The sequence below is a fragment of the Ahaetulla prasina genome, chromosome 4 (genome assembly GCF_028640845.1).
Source record: "Ahaetulla prasina isolate Xishuangbanna chromosome 4, ASM2864084v1, whole genome shotgun sequence".
NCBI classification, from domain to species: Eukaryota; Metazoa; Chordata; class Lepidosauria; order Squamata; family Colubridae; genus Ahaetulla; species Ahaetulla prasina.
The window spans coordinates 61,421,288-61,442,561 of NC_080542.1; the positions used below are offsets into that span (position 1 = coordinate 61,421,288).

The 21,274-nt window shown below is 38.5% G+C and overlaps 1 protein-coding gene across 1 annotated transcript in view; it reads left to right on the top strand.

Moving 5' to 3' along the window:
- Nucleotides 1–1,873: 1,873 nt before the first annotated feature.
- The window catches only part of SUN3 (Sad1 and UNC84 domain containing 3), a 42,695-nt gene continuing 23,294 nt past the window's right edge, over nt 1,874–21,274 (top strand). Inside the window, exons 1-3 of the mRNA XM_058180470.1 lie at nt 1,874–2,001; nt 10,457–10,508; nt 20,239–20,370. Of these exons, the coding sequence (XP_058036453.1) occupies nt 20,264–20,370 (107 nt within the window). The 5' untranslated portion in view covers nt 1,874–2,001; nt 10,457–10,508; nt 20,239–20,263. The remainder of the gene's footprint in view (nt 2,002–10,456; nt 10,509–20,238; nt 20,371–21,274) is intronic.

Consider the following 21,274-nt stretch of genomic DNA (forward strand, 5'->3'; position numbering starts at 1 on the left):
CAATGCAAATCCTTGACCTTCCATATCTGAAGCATCTACTTGCCCACTCTTTCAATAGAGAAAACAAAGTCTGGACAGATGAAGGAGAGGTTCACAACCCATGCCAAATAAAGTCAGTCTTAGGTTCCCATTCAATCATAGAAAGCTTTTTATCCTGGTGAATTAATCCTGTAGAAGCTTTTCCAGTATAAAGTGGTTTCCAGTGATACAACCAGTTACAAAAACAGCGAAGAAAGGGCTTTTCCTTAGATACTAGGACCTGACACTTGCATGAGATGACCTTTTTTAGGACCTTAACACTGTTTATTGCTTTAAATGGTCTTTATACACAAAGTTCCTTCTGGTTCAAAGGCAGCTGTCATTTGAAGGAAATGCACTTGATCTTGGCTCAGGCACAATTTATTATTCTCCAGTCAGAATTGGAGAGCATGCTCTGGCTCATAGAGTTGAATAAGCTGGGCTAGAAAGTTTCAGAAATGACCCATAAATCTCACTGATTCGACTAGTGCTGTCAACAACCCAGCTGAATCATTGTAGCCCTATATTCATAGAGGTAGAATGCTGGAAGAGGCTTTTATAGGAATAATAAATGTCTTCAGTTCAAAGTTAAAGATTATGACAAAGTGGAGTAGGCTTTCGTAAGTAGGAAGAAAATCCAGTAATTGGATTACTGTGTCAACAGCCCAGCTGAGTCATTGCGATGTTGCAGTCACACCGTGCACCTTTTCCTGCTTAAAAGGAGTAATGCACATTGTGGCCATGTCCTTACTCAGAGTTAAACTTTGAGCAACAGGCCAACTATTTTTTTTCTTTTTTGACCACTTATAAACTTATAGTTGGTTCCATTGAGTATCTTTTAAGGTGGACATCTGTAGCTTGGATGAGGAAAGTCTTGGTTGATTGCAGTGAGTATAAAGTGATAATACATTTTATATAAGAGCTGGTTTGCTCTGGTGGTTAAAGCAACAAGCTAGAGAAGAAGAGACTATTCTAGTCCCATCTTAGGCATGAAAACTGGCTGGGAATTTATGACTAGTCACTCTCTTTGAGCACAAATCCCATAAGATCATTTGTGTGTGGAAAATAGGAGAAGGACAAGTGTAATAAATTCTTAAGGTTGGTCATATAATCAGCCAGATATTTAGACTGTATTTTCCATTTTTCTCTACCTATTGAATTTTTCTCCAAGATCTAGGATAGGGGAAATGTTTAATAGTATTAAAGATAATAATGATCATTTCTCCCTCCTAAGGATACAGTAGCAGGCATCACACAATATAACATCTACATCTCTCTGCTCTAAAAAAGAGAAGGTGGGATGTATATAATATTCATAGGCAACATTTTCAAAAAATCTATAATAGATAATAAAATATTGTGTCCTTTACTAAGGACATAAATGCAAACACTTCCCAAATACTTGTTATCAATATGTTAACTAATACGTTTCAACTGGTATGTCCCTATATTGTGAAGAAGGGATACTATCTGTTTTATTTGAAACCAGGCCGAGATTGTTATTATTTTTTCAATGGAATATATCAGGATGCCAGGTGATTAACACAGAACTGCCTTAAGCTGACTCTATGCTCTCTGAATAGTCTGACTGGTTCATCCTCCCACTGCTGCAGGGAGTGTTCCATTATTTTTCCTTTCGGTTGAGAGTCAATATGCCTGCCAGCATGTACAACTCTGCCTAAGAAACTGCATCTGCAGTTGTTTCCTGGTGACATCCTTCAGCTACTCACAGGTGTGGCCAGTGGCTTATCCACCCATGTGATGCTGGGCGTAAGAAAGATTTCCACTGCTGCTGGGAGTAATTCACAAGGGAAATGATAAGATAAGAAGGATTGTGGATAAAAGTTAGCAATCTCAGTAAATGGTTGGAAGAGGTGATCATGTCTTAGGTAAGTAAATGCTGGCAGTGGAGAGTGAAGTCTATTGCCACTGTGAAGTCCCTCCCACAAGCCATGAACAAGGAAGCAAAAATTACAGAGATAAGTATGTTTAGTGTCAAGATTAGGAGTAAGATACAGAAAATTTATATTATAAATATATACATTTATTTATTATTTATACTTACATTTTTATACCTGAAAATAAGGAAGGCCTGGAAAAGTTGATCTGAAAAATCAAGGATGAAAGTGAAAAATTAGGATTGAATCTACTTTTCAGAAAAACACAGCTGCAGATAGACATGAGATATTTAAAATCAACAATGAAGAAATTGAATTAGTTCAAAAATTTATCTTTCTTGTATCAAAAATTGTTCACAATGGCAGTTCTACACCTGAAATCAAGGGTAGGATAATCTTAGGCCACACTGCAACAATTAACATGAATAAGATCTTGAAAAGTAGAGATATTGATATAAACACAAAGGCAAGCTAGTTAGAGTAATATTTTTCACAATAATGATGTATGGGTATGAAATGCGGACACTAAGAATGGCTGAGCGAAGAAAAATTAATATCTCAAATTATTGCTTATACCATGGTCAGTCAGAGCAACCAACAGAGGAGCTAAACCAACAGAGGAGCTAAAATCACGAGACTATGTTTGATTTACTTTGGCCATAGCATGCATGCAAATTCATTGGAGAAGTCAATGATGCTAGGAATGGTTAGTGGCTCAAGAAGAAAGGGCAAGAAAAGAACTGGATAACATCAAAGCCGATAACAAAAACCCAACATCCAACAACTGAAAGAAACTGTGCTTGACAGGGTAGCTTGGAGAGCACTTGCCTATAAAGTTGCAAAGTCAAACACGACTGAACGTGTGACTTTAACTTGATATCAACTGGGAGACAAACTCTGCAGCAAGTGAGAGATTGAAGAGATTCCTAACCAACCTCGCTAACAATCTTGTCATCCAAAAGGTAGAGGAAGGAACTAGAGGAAAAGCTATACTGGACCTAATTCTTATTAATAGAGAAGTGGTAGAGTTGAAATTGCTAGAACATTGGGCAACAGTGACGTCATATTGGAATTCAATATAATGCAAACAGAAGCAATAGAATAAAATCCAATCAGTACTACTTGGTAAGCTAAAAAAATAGTGGGATAGATAGCATCACCATCAGATGGATTTGTAACTGGCTGACAAACCATACTCAATGAGTAGTCCTTAATGGTACTACATCTGCACGGAGGGAAGTAAGCAGCGGGTACCACAAGGTTCTGTCTTAGATCTAATACTCTTCAATATCTTCATAAATTATTTAGATGAGAGAATAGAAAGGGAACTTATCAAATCTGTAGATGATACCAAGCTGGCAGGAATAGCAAAGCCTCTAGATGATAGGTTCAAGATCCAGATCGATCTTGACAGACTTGAATACTGGGCCCTAAATAACAAAATGAAATTCAATGTAGAGAAAAATAAAGTCTTACACTTAGGCAAGAAAAACCAAAAGTACACCTATAGATTGGGAGAACCCAGGCTTAACAGCAGTAATTGTGAGGAGTCTTAGAGGACAACCAATTAAACATGAGCCAACAGTGTGCAGCGGTAGCCAAAAAAGCCAATGCAATTCTAAATTGCATTAACAGAGGAATTCAAAAGACCATGTGCGATATTAACACCACTCTATAAAGTCTTAATAAGAATACTGCATCCAGTTTTGGTCACCACACTATAAAAAAGATGTTGAGATTCTAGAAAGAATGCAAAGAGCAACAAAGATGATTAGGGTACTGGAGGCTAAAACGTGAAGAACTGTTACAGGAACTGGGCAAGCCTATCTAGTGAAGAGAAGGACCAGGGGAGACATGATAGCAGTGTTCCAATATTTGAGGGGCTGCCACAGAGAGGAGGGAGTCAACCTATTTTCCAAAGCACCTGAAGGCAAGACAAGGAATAATGGATGGAAACTGATCAAGGAGAGATTCAACCTAGAAATAAGGAGAAATGACAGGGAGAATAATCAACCAATGGAACAGTTTGCCTTTAGAAGTTGTAGGAGCTTCATCACTGGAAGGTGCTGAGAAGAGACTGGACTGCCATCTGTCAGAAATGGTGTAGGGCAGGTGTGTCAAACTCAATTTCATTGAGGGCTGTATCAGGGCTGTGGTTGACCTCGGGGAGGTGAGGAATGGCTGACTGGGTAGGCATAGCCAGCTTGATGCCACTCACTGGGTATGCCCGATTTGGTGGGTGTTTGTTTGTTTGTTTGTTTGTTTGTTTGTTTGTTTGTTTGTTTGTTTGTTTGTTTAAGACTCAGGGCGGCTTACAGTGTATAAGGCAGCTTGACCCCCATTCCTCAACTGCTGGCATGTTTCCTCTTTGCATTAGGCAGACAGGGCTGAAGTTACGCTGGCCCAATGTTTCCTCTTCGCATTGGGTAGATCGGGCCGAAACCACACTGGCCCAATGTTTCCTCTTCACATTGGATAGACCAGGCCGAAGCGACGTGGTTAGACTGGACCTAAGTGATGCAGGTTGATCCCTTAGATTTTCCACATCACGGGCTGAATGTGGCCCGTGGACCTTGAATTTGATATCCCTAGTATAGGGTCTCCAGCTTGTGCAGGGGGTTGAATTAGATGATTTACAAGGTCCCTTCCAGAACAGAATACTGTTCTGTAATTTACTCTATTCAGTGTCTTAAACTTTAAATGAGCTGATTTTAACGAACTCAGAGAGAACCTAGGAAAGATTCCATGGATGAAAATCCTAAAAGGGAAAACAACTCAAGAAATGTGGGAAAATGTGGCAAGAATAGCCAATACCCCAGAAGACAAGCTCCAAAAAGATCTTAACAGACTTGAACAATGAGCCTTAGCCAACAAAATGAAATTTAATGTGGAGAAAAGCAATGGTTTACACCTGGGCAGAAAAAAAAAAAGATACAAATACAGATTAACCTCGCTCAAAAACAGTATCTGTGAGAGGGACTTTCGAGTCCTAGTAGACGATCACTTAAGCATGAGTTAGCAGTGTACGGCAGCAGCCAAAAAGGCTAGTACAATCCTTGGTTGTATAAACGGGAATAGAATAAAAATCACATGAAGTATTATAAAGCCTTAGTAAGACCACATCTGGAATACTGCATCCAGTTTTGGTCACCACATTACAAAAAGGATGTTGAGGTATTGGAAAAAGTGCAAAGAAGAGTAACTAAGATGATTAAAGGCCTAAAGCATATGAAGAATGGTTGTAGGATTTGGGTTTAGCTAGTCTAGAGAAAAGAAGGATTAGGGGGAATATAATACCCTGTTTTCCCCAAAATAAGACATTCCCTGATAATAAGCCCAATCAGGCTTTTGAGCGTATGGCAATAAGGCCAAGTGCTTATTTCAGAGTTCAAAAAAATACAAGACAGGATCCTATTTTCAGGGAAACACAACAGTACTCCAGTATTTGAGAAGCTGCCACAAAGAGGAGGAGATCAATTTACCGTATTTTTTGGAGTATAAGATGCTCCAGAGTATAAGACACACGTTAGTTTTTCGGGAGGAAAACAAGAAAAAAAAAATTCTGTCTCTGCCTACCAGCATCCATTGGTATTCATCTGGCTAGCGTCCTTGCAGCAAACAGCAAACAGCCTGGTAAAATTCAGCACCTTATTGCAGCCTGATTTAGCACGAACAGTTGATTGGCAGTTGGATACCACCAATCAGCTGTTCCAGGCTGCGGGGATCACCAAAGCCCATCGCCACCTCCACACGTCATGTTTTTGGCCTCCGTGCATCACATTTTTGGCCTATGCGCACACTGTTTTGGACCCATTCCAGACTGCAGGGATTGCCACAGCACATTGCTGCCAATCGTCACCTTAGCGCATTGCATTTTCGGCCTCCACGCATCGCATTTTTGGCCGGTTCTAGGTGGCAGGGATAGGCGGCGATGGCAAGTGGCTGTCCAGTCTCTTCTTAAAAGCCTCTAGTGATGGAGCACCCACAACTTCTGAAGGCAAGCTGTTCCACTGGTTAATTGTTGTCAGGAAATTCTCCTAATTGTATTGTTTTTAGCATTTGTTGCAAATGTTCATTCATTCTTAGCCCTAGCTTTCCTGACTTTTCTTTGGAAATTTATGCTATTTGCTGGTATTTATAGATAACAGTAGTGGCCAAAATTGTGGAAACCTTTTGGGGAAAATACCAAAATTATCACCATAGGAAAAAACAAGGTATACAAAAATTATCACCATATGAATTAATACTTAGTTGGGTAACCTGAATTATGGCCTTACAACGTCTTCCCATGGAGTGAACCAAGACTTTTAGTTCTGTAGCTGTTATAATGTGAAATCAAGATTGAATGATTGCTTCTATTAACTGGGTTTTATTGCTGAGTCACTTCTGACTAACAAGTTTCTTTAGTCGGCTCCATAGATTTTCAATTGGGTTAAGGTCTGGGCTATTCCCAGGCCTTCCCAGCAGTGGAATATGATTTATCTTAAAAGTCCAGAAAAAGTGGTGTTATTAGCCATCAAACCTCAAAAATACACTTTTCCCAAAAGGTTTCCACAATTTTAGCCACTACTGTACTACTTTTCATTGTGAGTATTCACACATTAAGCTATAAAGAATAATTTACTTCATTTCACCTTGCTTTATTATCTATGGTCTAATAACTCAGCTACATATATAAATTATGTTCACTATAATTGGGCTGCCATTTGTTCAAACAAAATTCTAGCTATGAAAACAAATCTGGACTGCAAAATTCTAAACCATCTAATGCTGGTCTGTTACCATAATAAAAATTGATTGAACTCTTAAACAATCTAAATAAACTCTAAACAAGCAAATTCTAATTTGTTTCTGCCATCTAGTGGTGATCAGCAATGTTGAAGCCCACAAATGGTATGCCTAAACTAATCTTTGGGGTTAAAGGGTAGTTTCAACAAAGGAATGTTGGGTAGATTTCACACAATTTATGTTACATCTCATCTGCCTTATTTGGCTTTAGAACACTGGATTCAGCTATATGAAATCCATATCAAAGCCACCATGGATCAGAGGCAGGAAAGTTTAGCTTTCTTTCCCATATCATGAACAGATGTTGGGTCAATTTGATTATTAAAAAATTAATTTCCATATCTAGGGTATTATCTAACATAACATTTTTGTTAAATATAGATGGGGAAATTATTATAATTTATTATTTTAAAATTTGTTATAATTATTTGTAGACCTGTTATGTAAAAGGAAGAGAACATATTATTTTTTGATGTATTTTTCAGCATTCAGGCAGGGTGATTTTTTTTTTTAATGTCTAATGTTAAATACAACCTATGCCACACAACCTATAGTTTTCTGGGAAATGTAGTTGGAAGGTTTGATGGTATTGAAGTGGCGACTAGACTGCCAAATTTCAATCCCATAGGAGTTTGGAACCATTCTGTAAATTAGCCTATAAGAGGATTGATTCACGTTGATTCAAAGATTCATAAAATGTCAGTGGAAAAGTTCTTTAAAATTCAGGGAGATATTCAGAGATATATCTGCCTTGGAAATAGCTATAATGAACTATATAATGCAAACATCAGCAGTTGACTATCAGAAATGTTTTATGACATTTTGTATCATGTCATAAAATTCTTTATAATTATGTCATAAAATATTTTGTAAATTTATCAAATTTCAATTCCATTAGTCATGATGGAATTTTGTACATTCTGTAAATTTTCCCATTTGAGATGCCTTGGTTAAAAAAATTAATGTCCTCTGATGTACCATTTTGTCCACTAAAACTTTTGTTGGGAACAAGAATTTTCTAATATATAGATATGCAAACATATATACTGTACATTCATATGTACACACAAACACTGCATTTTAATTAACTAATTGGTAGCAATCATTTGCACATTTTAGCAAAGGGAATAAAAGCAAGACTCCATACCAAAAAGCACACAAAAAGAAAAAAAGACAAAAAGCACAAAACATTAAAACATTAAAAAAAGTCAACAATACTTTGGCCTTCCCAAAAATTTTAAACTACTGAATCTATTTGCAAATTATTGACCTGTCTTCTCTGTGTTATATTAGTAACAAAGTAGTTAACAGGAAAAATAATATTAGAACAAAACAAAATTAAAGTTTCAAAATTCTCTGTTATTATTGAAATCCACTCGTAGAAAGTTTACCACGGCATCTTATCTATCCCAAATCATCCCAAAAGTTATAAACAGTTCATCCTGGATCAAATATCTATGTTTGTTTCTTGGTGCCATCTCTCATCTGTCTGAGATGGTGTAGTATTTCCTGCCTGGGCAGGGGTTGGAGTAGAAGGCCTCCAAGGTCCCTTCCAACTCTGTTGTTATTATTATTATAAATATAATAGATTCAGTCTCCAAAATAAGTTGTGTTTAGATCAAAATCCAAATAGAAGTTGGTTACCAGATAACTGTAATAAATCCATCCGGTCTCCCTCATTCTTCGTAGCAGAAAAGTTTGTCATTTTCCTTTTCAATCAGAGATCTGATGATGTAGAAATATGCAGACTCGAACATTGAGGCAACAGATAAAATCCACTTTGTAAGATCTCTGGCCATGAAAATACCTCTTTGATCTGGAACTGGATCAAAGTTTTTCTCTACATTTTTATCCTAAGCTCCATGCCCTAACATTTTTTGCAAAATAATTATCGTCTCATTCAGTTTATTAAAGAGAAATTTGGCTAAGGTTGAATATTCCCTCACCCTCCTTTCTTAGGTTTCAGCCACAGTTCAGACATTTTAATCTGTGAAACTTGATAAGGGAACAAGAATAAAAAAGGAATGTTTTTCTCTAGATTTCAATCCAAGATTATAAGAAAAATTCAATAGAAATAAACTCCAGATATTTTGCAAATTCAAAAAATACAGAATCCAGTGGTGAGAGTCTGAGCTCTTCACACACACATACCCCTGCCAAATGCTGCCATGCTTTCCATACTGAAGGAAGGTTCAGTTATCCAGAACAACATATATCAAAAAAGAAAAAACAAGGGGTTGAAATAAATCAGCATTCATCAGTTAATCAACTTTTAAAGGAAAAAACAAAAAACAATAAATTTAAAAAGTGAAAGTTAATACTTAGTCATGCTTAGAAAACAAAACTGCTTGACAGGAAGCATCCAGTGACTTTTCAATCATTTCCAGAGGGAATTAGAATCTTCAAGACCTTTCTTCCCAGCTGGATCCACAATTGTCCAAAAGTTATATTTTACCAGCTTTGGCAGTGAAATCAGATCATCAATAAGAGAAAAAAGAAGCCCTTACTGTGCAGCAGCCATCTTGAAAAGAAAAATCATATTCTTTATTTTATAATTATAATTTATATTTGCAGAATTTCCTAAGTTTCTTGAGTTATTTTCCTTTTTAAGATTTGGGAAGATAGAATCCTTTGCAAGCTCTCTGAGTTTGTTAAAGTCTAAAACACTGCTTTGATTATGTTATATTGCTTGTGTCTGCATTGAATTCTAATAAGTCATAGTCACTCTCCCCTAAAGTTCCTGCAATTTTAATCCCCTCTATCGTTTCTTCTCTGTTAGTAAGAATTAGGTCCAGCATAACTGTCCAGTATTGAGTTAACTATAAGGCAGCCAACACTGACAAGTTCTAGCTTTTGTTTTGATTACTAAATGAAAGAGAGTACCAGGACATAGTTTTCATATCCAGATGGGTTGAGTACAAATTAAATGAGTTTCAGTGTGGTTGAGTACCAAGATGCTGTAGAAAGTTAGCACCCATTCCCCCAAAACAATGACATATTTTGGGAAATATTAAAAAGGCATATTATATTTCCCTAAGGGAGAAATGGAGAAACATGCTCTTGGAGACAGAAAGCAGCCCCCAAGTCTTTCTTAATAGCCCTCAGCAAATATTTTGTGCCCATTAAGAAAGATTGGTCCAGCCAATTCAGAAACCAGCCCCAGTTTCCCTGTCCCAAGCAGAAACTGAGGCTAGCTTTTAGAAATGCAGATTTGGTAATCCATTCAGAACAGGGTCAAAATAGAAACTCAGATAAGCAACAAACAAAAGATTGACATAATTAGCTCAGGCAAACATCTAGGATTCATACTTTGCCTAAAAAGCCAGCTATAACCCCTACATAACCCCTACATGGCCCCATAGGAGTTTGACAACAGTCAAATTAAGGTTCTGGGGAAAGAAACGTTTTTTTTTTCATGTACTTCAAATGTATTACATGACATTTTTATCTATGGAAATTTATTTTTAAAAAGAGAATAATCTTTTAAAATATATATTTGTATATATGCAACATTTAAATCTGAGATACATTTTTTTCTTGCAGAGATGACTGTCTTATTCCACAGAGAATTTTAAGCAATTTTGTTTTGGATTTGTTTCTTTTCCTTTTCTGCTGTACTTTGGAAATAATTTGCATCTGGGAACCTGGGATACTCTTACATAGGAGCTCTGTGTATTGTTTTCAAACTGTCACAATCCAATTTATAAATATTGACTTTAATTCCAATTTTGTCCATTTTTAATTTCCTTAAGAGTTGCTGTCACCAATATCAGATGACATCCAAAGAAAAGAAGACCTAGTAATGTAAGAATATTTGTATTTTGACAAACATATAATTAATTTTCCCTTCAACAGAAATGGTTCATAAACATTTTTATCCAAATGTCTTTTAAAACATTTCAAATATTTTTTTCCATTTGACATGGCTTTCAAATAAATATGTCATTAACTATAAGGCAGCCAACACTGACAAGTGTTCTACAACTTTGGGATATGTTTAGTTTACCAAATTATTATCTCTTTCACGAGCACCAGTATTCAGTAGAATTCTTATTAATATTAACACTACCATTTTTAAGCCACTCTCCATTAAGCTCTCTTTCTTTCTCTTTTATACTAGATGAAGACACAATGCCATTTAGACAAAAAACAAAATCATTTTTATGTAAAACTACTTGAGAGTTAGCTGCACTTAGCAGGATATGCTTTATTTCTGAGAAAATATATACAGGTAGTCCTCAATTTAAACAGTTCATTTAATGATTGTTCAAAGTTACAACAGCACTGACAAATGTGACTTATGACCATTTTTCACAGTTACGACCTTTGTGACATCCCATGATCATGTGTTCAAAATTCAGATGCTTGGCAACTGGTTCATATTTATGACCGTTTATGACCACTGCATGTGATCACCCTTTGTGACCTTCTGACAAGCCAAGTCAACGGGGAAGCCAAATTCACTTAAGTTCTAAACTTAACAACTTCAATGATTCACTTAACAACTGTGGCAAGAAAGGTCATAAAATGGGGCCAAACTCACTTAACAAATGTGTCACTTAACAGAAGTTTTGGGATCAATTATGGTCATAAGTTGATCACAATTGGACCTGTAATGGAATGTTTAGTATATGTCATAAATGCAAACTAATATAATTTTGTATACAAGTAAATCAGTAACTGGGAAAATACTTAGCCTGGTAAGTATTGCACATATTTAACCTGTCTCCCATCTTTTCATTCCTAGCTCCCTAGGAAAAGAAAAAGAAAAAAATAAAGGCTTTAAATTTTGTAAAGATTTTAGATCTCTTTGGCTCTTTCCACAGGAATCTGTTACTATTATAACTGCCACTTTCTGTACATTCCTATTCCTTTTGGATTAACAAAGATGTAAATTGGGATCTGAAATGTTCAGTTTATTAAGTGTATTTTACTTCATGTTGCTTATCTTATAACAACATTAACATTAATTTAAATATAAGCTATTTTAGGATAATGGATTGCAAGTCAGACTGCCTCCCCTTTTTAAAAAAAATCACATGAGTATAAACAATGTACTTGCCACATGGTGTATATTGATCTATGGGTCCATGCGACTCTTTATCTGAATTCATACCTGTGCAGTGCAAAAAGTTCAAATTAGATATTTCACATTTCATCAAACATCCTATGTTCTCTGCCCTATGGGGATAAATGTAGATTTTTCCCCGCCTGTAAAGCCATTAGATGCTCTTCCTGTATATACACCTGCAATTTACTCCAATCTTCTTTTCAATACTGAACTAAAGAGGATACTGTTATCCTCTGACCGGCAAAAAGTGTACCGAGGATCCCTGGAGGCAAACGCACACGCTCACCTACATCCACCGCCGCTGCCGTCGTCGCGCTTGGGGTCGGGGAAGACGGGGCCGAACCTCTCGCGCTCAGCGCCTTCCCGCCGGCCGGGAAGTTCGAAGCGAAGCGGTGGGGGCGGCGTTCCTCAACTAGCTGCAACAACAAACAATCCCTGCTGCTATAGCAACACAAAACGTTCCGCCGCCCGTTGCAGCTCACTCGCTCCTGGCTGGCTGGCTGTTGCTCTGGCGGTCCCGGGAGCGAGCGGAGAGAAAAATGAGGAGATTAGAGAGAGGCGGCCCTAATTGCCTCCCTTCAGCCAATCGGAAGGCGGCCCGACGCCGGTGATTGCTGCCTGCTTGGCCAAAGAAACGCCGGTGGGAGCTTATCAGCCCCGCGAGGTGAGGCGTGTTCAAGGGCTGTTGAGTCGCCCTTCTCTTGGCTCTTTAGCGTAACCCTCATTTTAGAGGGTGAAAGGTGTTCTTGGAGGCAAGGGAGGCATGGCTGGAACGCTAGGATTAAGTATGGTGCCGCTTATAAAAGTTGCTGGATTCCTTGCCCGCTTTCGCAGCCTTGTCCCAGGGTTGCTGCGAAGCTACACAGGACGGCCGTCATCCTTGCCTTTGCTGCAAGAGAGGCTGGCGGGATGTGCACCTGTGGTTTGTGTGTGTAAAATAATAACAATGTGTTAATGTACACGTTACCGTCTCCTTTCCAGATATTATTTGCAGTTGGAAGGTGCACCCATTCCAAAGCTTTGCAAGAATTGCAGATTTTAAAAGAAGACGATTAAAATTGAAAATAATTAATGCAAAACATAATAATGTATCAGGAAGTGACAAAGCAATAACTAAAATTGAACAGTTAATGCTTAGTATATGGAGGATGAGAGATTAATAGAATAGAATGGAATGGAATAGAATTTTTTATTGGCCAAGTGTGATTGGACACACATAAACACATATTTTAACCATAAACACCTATTTTAACCATATATTTAAACATAAACACATATTTTAACCATAAAAACAAAATAAATTTAATCATTTTAATCAAATAAGAAAGGATTTGAATCTTGGAACCAAGTGCCAGGTGTTAATGTTGATGTACCTAGTTTCTGGAGTGACACTGTTACAAATCTTACAGTGATAGAAGTACAAAGAATGGGTTTAAATAAATTATTTCCGAAGCTATCTAAGGTAACTTTTAAATGCCTCTTTAATAGGTAAAACATACTGATCTTTGGACCAGTGAGAGTACTATACCATTTCATTTTCCATCTTTTGATTATGGAGAGTGGTTAAGCCTTTCATCTTTATTATTCCTCCCATTGTATATTTCACTTAAATTTGATTATAGATTAGAAAAAGCACTAAAGTGATGAAAACGAATTGCTTTGCTGTAGAGGTGGAACTAATGCTAACAGCCTTTTGAACAAATTACCTCTTAATTCATGTGTCATTCTCACTGACATTTTTAAAAGCCAGCTTGAGTGAAGGAAAAATCTGATGATTGTCGTGTAGGCTATGGCATTGATATGGATATGGAGAAAGAGGCTGGTGCTCATTGAGTAACTGTTTTTAATAACCAGGAGTGCCTTTGATTAATGTGTCTAGTTTCTTTGAAAAAATATTAAATTCTGATAACTGGTTGGAAGATATGTGGGATTCTGATAACGAGTTGAAAGCAGCCAGAGAGAAAAATTACCCAGAAATTTACTAAAAACTTTAATAATCTAAAAACTCTTTATAATGTTGGAAACACAACCTTGAATATTCAATTAGTCATTAATAAGATCATGCTAAGAATATTAGAATGTTATACAGTATGTTGTTACATAGAAATGTACACTTGCTAGACATGCTTTCTATATGCTTTATGACTCAAATTATGCTAACCAATGAGAACACATTCCAAACCCAATATGTTTGAACTTGGTATAAAGTGATTCCCCTTCCCCCATTTCTCACCTTGTACCTGTGGGAGACCTATCTTTTTGTAAGATTTATACCAACTCAACGCAAAGGGCAGAACAGCCCTAAAAAACCGAAAGAAAAACTAAATGATCATTATCTTACTGAACCACAGCTCACAATATATGGACAGCTCACAATATATTCAAAATGCAAAAGAATTACAAGAAGACAAAGAAATTTATATCCCAGTGAATATCAATCCAATAAAAAAATAGCAGAGGCTGTAGTGCAATGCCTGTAATCCATAGCACTCCCATACATAGAATCCAAAGTATGGATCCTGTACCTAGATCAGTGATGGGTTGCTACCAGTTCTACCCGGATCAGCAAACCGATAGTGGCGGCGGTGGTAGGCTCCACCCACCTGTGCCAGACGCTTATGTGCATGTGCAGAAAATTCTGTGCATGCGTAGAAGCATTGCACATGTGCACAAGCGAATCAGTAGTGATGCGCTTGTTTTGCAAACCACTAGATTACATCTTTCTCATAATAAAAATGACCAAATTGGGAACACATGCAAAATTATCGACAACATCTTCAAAGAAATAAAATTCACCAGGGAAGAAGGAAACCAAAAGACACTATCTCTTCTAGATATCATCTTCAGCAGAGGTAATGATGGCCACTTAAAAACACAGGTCTACTCTAAAACTAACCCCTCCAACCAGGTGCTCTACTACCAAAGTAACAAGCTAATGTCCTATAAGAGAAGTTGTGCAAGAACACTGTTTATATGAGCACAAACATATTGCAGCAATATCAGAAAAAGGAAACAAATTGTCTATACAGCATCTTCCAACAAAATGAATATCCATTCAATTTCATCAAAAGGTGCCTGACCATTCAGCCCAATAGAGCACAACAAGCAGAAGCTCTGAAAAGAACATCACTGCCATACATAAAAGACACACCAGAAACCATCAACAGACAATTACAACATAGCATTATCTAAACCAACTACAGCCCTCTAAAACCACTCTAAGTAAATCAAGACTCAGAAGACCCAGAAGAAAAAAACAGGACTCATCTATAATATACAGTGTTAGAATTGTAGCAACTACTACCGGTATGTAGGATAAGCAGGAGAAAACTAGGAGAGCCCATCCATGAACTCCAACTATCAGTTGGAAGACATGATGAAAACTTTTAAATTTCAGAACACATAGACAAACTTAACCATAGTTTTAACTGGGAAACTGTGAGCATTCTAGATGAAGCCAACTCCAAAAATGCTTGAGAATTCCTAGAAGTCTGCCGCTCTTGACAAATCAGCTGACACAAAGAGATAAGCAACATCTACATATTATTTAAAAAAGACAATCAAAAAGCCAAAAACAGCAGTGCTGCTGCATGGCCCATTAAGCCAATCTAGTCCAACACTATAAGGGCCACCATTGGAGCTGCCAAGACCCAACATCTCCCCTCTCAGCAGCCAGTCTCCAGATTGCCTCCTGCCGACCAGATCCCCCCGGCTGGACCTTTTACTCCGGCCAGGTGTAGGTTCAATACCAATGGACATCAGCTCCGGTTCTGCTGCAAGCACTGGCCCCCAGCCGGCGCCACCCCCGCAGCACTGGTTCCGCAACCGGCCCCATCAGTCGCTCCTCCCACACAGTTCAGAGTGACATTCAATGGGACTCCAGGAAAGCTGGCCTAATTCCTCAGTCGGGTTTGGTCCCACATTGATCGCTACTGTGACCAATACCAGACTGATTGGCACAGGATTTCAGCAATTGCGGATAGCATGAATGAAAGGGAAGCAGCTGAGTGGATAGCCAAAATAAACAATGAGGAAGCCCCAGAGCTAGATGATGTAGATGAGTTCGTCCAGCTGCTACGAGGCCACTTCAAGGACACAGCCCACTGGATAGAAGCCGAAGCCCAGATCAAAGCTTTGAAGCAAGCAGGCCAGCCCCCCAAGGAATTAGTGTGGGAATTCCGGAGGCTGGCTAGAAAACTGAGGGACTGGCCTGAATGCCTTCTCATCTACCACTTCAAAGAGGCCCTTGACTCAGACCTCAGACCTCAGGGAAGCCTGTGGCATCGGGAGTTCCATAGCCTATTCAAGCCTGTTGCAACACAGCAGTGGCCATGAATCTGGAAATCCACCCACATTGGAAGCTGACTGCTGAAAAACTGGCAAGAAGACCTCTGGGCTGCCAAACTATGGTCAAACCAACTAATGTGCCACATCCCATGCTGTCCCGGGTGATCAAGTGTTACCGATGTGGTCACAATGGGCACAGGATATCCAATTGCCTGGCCCCTGCCCCAGTCCCTCAGGTCCGGACCCTCTCCGCACCTAAGGGAAGAAGGATCCTGAGGAAGCCACTGTACAAGGGGAGAATCACCAAACAGGCTGTGGAGGTTCCTTTCCTTCCAGCTGGGAATGAGGAAACTCCAGCCATAGAAACCCTCTGGATTCTGCTGATGGGAGCAGCAGCAAAGATGTCCCAATGGTAAGTGAAGCCATCCACCCCTTCACTATCAAAATCTGGATCGTAGTACTGGAAATGGAGCCCAAGGGGAGGTAGAGACCATCATAGACACTGGCTGCACCAGATGCCTGATCAGCCCCCCTGTAGTTCAACAGCTAGGGATAGGCACGAGATCCCTAGTGCGTCCCATTCATTTTGAACAAGTCAATGGGATACTAATAAGTGGAACCTTGATGACTTTGGTCACAGAACATTAGTTAGACTGGAGATGGGAGCACCACTGAGAACTCATCTGATTCTACATATTACCAAAAATGACTGAATCATTTATATTGGGCCTTGCTTGGCTGGACAAATGGGAACTGACCATCATGTGTGAAGATGGCTACTGAAAATAAGGATAGGAATTGGCCTAGTGCTCCCCATGAAACCAGACAGTTGCCAAAAGGCCATAAATCCCAGCAGCCCCAGCAAGCAAGAAACTGCTGCCCACACTGCAGATGAATTTCCCGGCAGCCCACAGGTGCCAAGGGAATACCGAGACCTGTCAGGTGTTTTTAGCGAGGAAAATTGTAACTTCCTCCCCCCACCCCCCTCGTTCAACAGACTGCACGATTGAATTCATGCTGGGAGCAAAGCTGCCTAAACCAAAGATATACTCTATGACTCCAAAAGAAATGGCTGAGTTAAGAAAATACATCAATGCCAATTTAGCATGGGATTTAATCCAGCCCAGTAATCCAAAATGGCAGCCCCTGTGCTAGAAAAAAAAGATGAGGGATGAGGCTCTGCGTGGATTTTCATGGAATTAATGCCATGCCTGTGGAGAACACCTACCCCTTCCCCTCATGAAGGACATGCTAAGACACTTAGCCAAGGGCAAGGTGTTCACCAAATTGGACCTGAGAGTAGCCTATTACCGCATACTGTTGTGACCCAGGCCCAAGTAGGTAATAATAAACTTAGTCCATGGAAAAACAAACAAACTTTATTTGAACAGCTGGGAATTACTTCATTCCCAGCCTCATTCAACTCAAAGTAAAACAAATGCTTCCCAACACAAATTCCTCAGTTATCTCACAAAACTTGGTCCTATTAGGCAAACTGCCAAAGGCCCTTCCTGGCAAATGTCCAGAAGCCACAAAAACAAAGACGTAGACAAATCAGAAGACAAAGCAGAAGATGCAGCTACAACGTTGCTTTCCGGCAAAGCGCAAATGCCAGTGCTGGTCTGTTTAAGCCTTATGGGAGGGGCCAATCATCTCTTGGCCCTACTCCTGAGTTGTCCACTCTGCTTGAGCTGCTCTTGCCTTCCGGCAGCTCTTCTCATGCATGCATTAGGAGGAACCTGTTCCTCTGCCTCACTATCAGTCTCTGGAGTCTCTGGAGTCCACACCTCACTTCTCGATGGCCCTGGCCTCACCTCAGCCTAATCGCTGTCTGACTCCGTTGCCAGCTCTATAGGCTGCTGACGGACCACAACACATAGAGGTTAGAGAAGGAGATGAATGGAAGACTGCTTTTAACTGTCCCTTGGCAGCTTCTAGTTCAAAGTCATGCCATTTGGCCTGCAAGGGCCTCCCACAGTCTTCATGCAATTAATAAATGAGGTGCTACATAAGCACTTATACGAAGGAGTCCTAGTTTACTTAGATGACATTCTTATATTCAGTGACACTCTAGAAGAGCACATAAAGCTGGTGTGGCAAGTGCTGAAAAAACTCCTAACCACAAAGCTCTATGCAAAATTGTCAAAATGTGAATTCCACAAAACCTCCCTAGATTACCTAGGTTATCAAATATCAAGCAGAGGAGTGGAAATAGACCCAGGGAAAGTGAAAGCCGTGCTAGACTGGCAACCCCCATGCACCCTCAAACAACTGCAAAGCTTCCTGGTTTTGCGAATTTCTATAGGCAATTCATTCCAGCATTCGCAGAAGTCACCCTGCCATTAACAGAACTATTAAAAACACCACCAGCCCCCGAAACCAGAACTGACTCAACCGCTCGCCTGGTCAATGGACTGCCAAAAGGCCTTTGAAAAATTAAAAACATCTTCGCCAAGGAACCGGTCCTTCAACACCCTGATCCAGAGAGACAATTCATCATCCAGACGGAAACTAGCGATGTAGCGATGGCGGCCATACTACTACCAACTTCTGCCCTGTGCATATATGTCCAAGAAGCTCACTGATACCAAGAGGAGGTGGAAATTTGGGAGAAGGAAGCCTATGCAGTCTGCTGGGTCCTCCTCTCTTGGAGAGATTTTCTTGAAGGCAGTAAAATGCCTTTCGATGCTTGGACTGATCACAAAAACCTTGAAGCCATAAAAAACCTAAGAAAACTCTCTCCAAAACAGATCCACTGGGCGCAATATGTGGTTTAACTTTGAGCTAAAATACATCCCGGGACGGGGGGAAACATGCTAGCCGATGCCTTATCAAGGAAACCGCAGTTTGATAGTCTGGAAAGAAGTTGTCCATGCCATCATCCCTTCCTTGCAACAAGCAGCACAAGTCACCACCAGATGCCAATATGACATCTCTAATAAAATGTAACTTTGTTACATTTTTTGGTTACATTTACATTTGTTACATTTGTGGAACGACTTGACTGCAGAAGTTGTGAATGCTCCAACACTGGAAATTTTTAAGAAAATGTTGGATAACCATCTGTCTGAGATGATGTAGGGTTTCCTGCCTGGGCAGGGGGTTGGACTAGAAGGCCTCCAAGGTCCCTTCCAACTCTGTTGTTATTATTATTATTATTATTTGAGGAATTTCTAGCCTTGGAATCTTCTTTCGTTGGGAGTGTTGCTTGGAACCCTGACACAAGCTCAGTCTACATCAAGGACTGAACAGTTCAACTTTAAGCTACTAATATTTTCTTCTATTGAATATCTGTATCTATATGGCCACTAGGAGTTGAGAATTAGAATTAGAAATTAAAAAACTAAATTGGGTCAATATTAGCTTGGAAATTTAAATTTTATAAAGCATTTATTTTAAAAGTGATCCAGCTCCCTTAAATATTGCTAAACATATCCTTGCTCACATTACATATTATAAATATATATTCTGTGTAAGTGTTTTAATGAAGGTGCTTGTTAAAATTGAGATCTAAATGAAATATATTTACATTTGATAAAAGTATTCTGCCATAGAAATTTTGTGATTCCTTCCACATAGGCAATTATATGTTTGTCAGAAACCAACAAATTCCTTTAAGCCTACATTATTTTGACTTTGCAGGGAAACAAACTATGTATAAGGTTGCTCCATGGGACTTCCTGCCAGTTGAGAGAAGGAAGCAAGAGAATAAAATTATAACAATCTTTTAGTGTAGTATTTGTTGATTCAGCAATTCATTTACAAGAAATTGTTTAAAAATTGTGAAAATTGGATGAAAATAGTGTACTATTGTAAAAGTTAGAGATGGACTACATAACAGTCCATTTTTAAATACTTTATGATTCTATTAAATGTTGCATTAACTGAAATCTTAGTACAAGATCCAGAAAGAATCCTATATTAGAATAAATGAATTTCAAGCAGATTAACTGCACTCTTATATATTCTACTGTAGAAAGGAAGGTATTGCAAATTTTAATAATATGCAACTCATATTTGAGATATTTTAATGTAGAACTTTGTTTTTAATAATGCATATGATTAATTTTTTTATCCTAGCTACAGATGAAAAAATATGCTGTATCTAGTTTATTATGTATTAATGCTGCAATACATGTTTAATTTTCTTTTAAATCCTAATTTATATTATTTCAGAGTCAAGTATTAATCAAATCAAACTATGGATGGAAACAAAAAAACTTCAACGGGTGTTTATTCAGTACAAGATTCTAATGAAGCAAGCTGTAGCAATGTCAGCCTAGATACTGACGCGCAGGTTTTAGAGAGGTATGCTTTATTTCCAGTTTATTTTAAAACTGATTTGCTGTTAAATAGATATGATGAAATAGTCTTTCCTGTCCCAAATATGCTATATGACTCAATAAAGAGAGACTGAGAAAGTTCAGTGAAGTTGCGTTTTCATCATAATTAGTAAATAATGATTCTGAGAAAACAGAAAGGTAATTTTTATTGTATTTCTATTAAAATTTATAAGGTAAAATAAAAATAAAAATTGAGAAAGATAAAGACGTGAAATGAAAAAAAGAATAAAGTAGTGACTTTTTTTCAGTGCAGTATGCTACAAAAAATGTTACAACAACAATTCTACATCCTTTGCCATCCGTTCTAGTGTGAGAATTAATGTATCCTCCTATCTTTGTTGCATTCTCACCACAGTCAACTTAGATACCATGTTTTCCCCAAAATAAGACCGTCTTATATTTTTGAACCCCAAAATAAGCCCTTGGCCTTATTTTCAGGCAAGTCTTATTTTTTGGGAGGGTGCATGGAGCAAGATGGGGCTCCTCTTGCCATCTTATCTGATTTCCAGCTCTGCTTTTAAATATTTTCAGGGAGAGCTTTTTTGGGGGGGAGACTTATTTTAGTGCATGCGCTCAAAAGCGTAATTGGGCTTATTATCAGGGGATGTCTTATTTTTGGGGGGAAAGGATAGTAATTATGTCTTGAATTTCTTTCAAGCTATTCATCAAACCAAAAGGAAAACTTCTGGTTCCTGTTTTATATTTATTTTAAAACTGATTTGCTGTTAAATAGATGTGATGAAATAGTCTTTCCTGTCCCAAATATGCTATATGACTCAATAAAGAGAGACTGAGAAAGTTCAGTGAAGTTGCGTTTTCATCATAATTAGTAAATAATGATTCTGAGAAGACAGAAAGGTAATTTTATT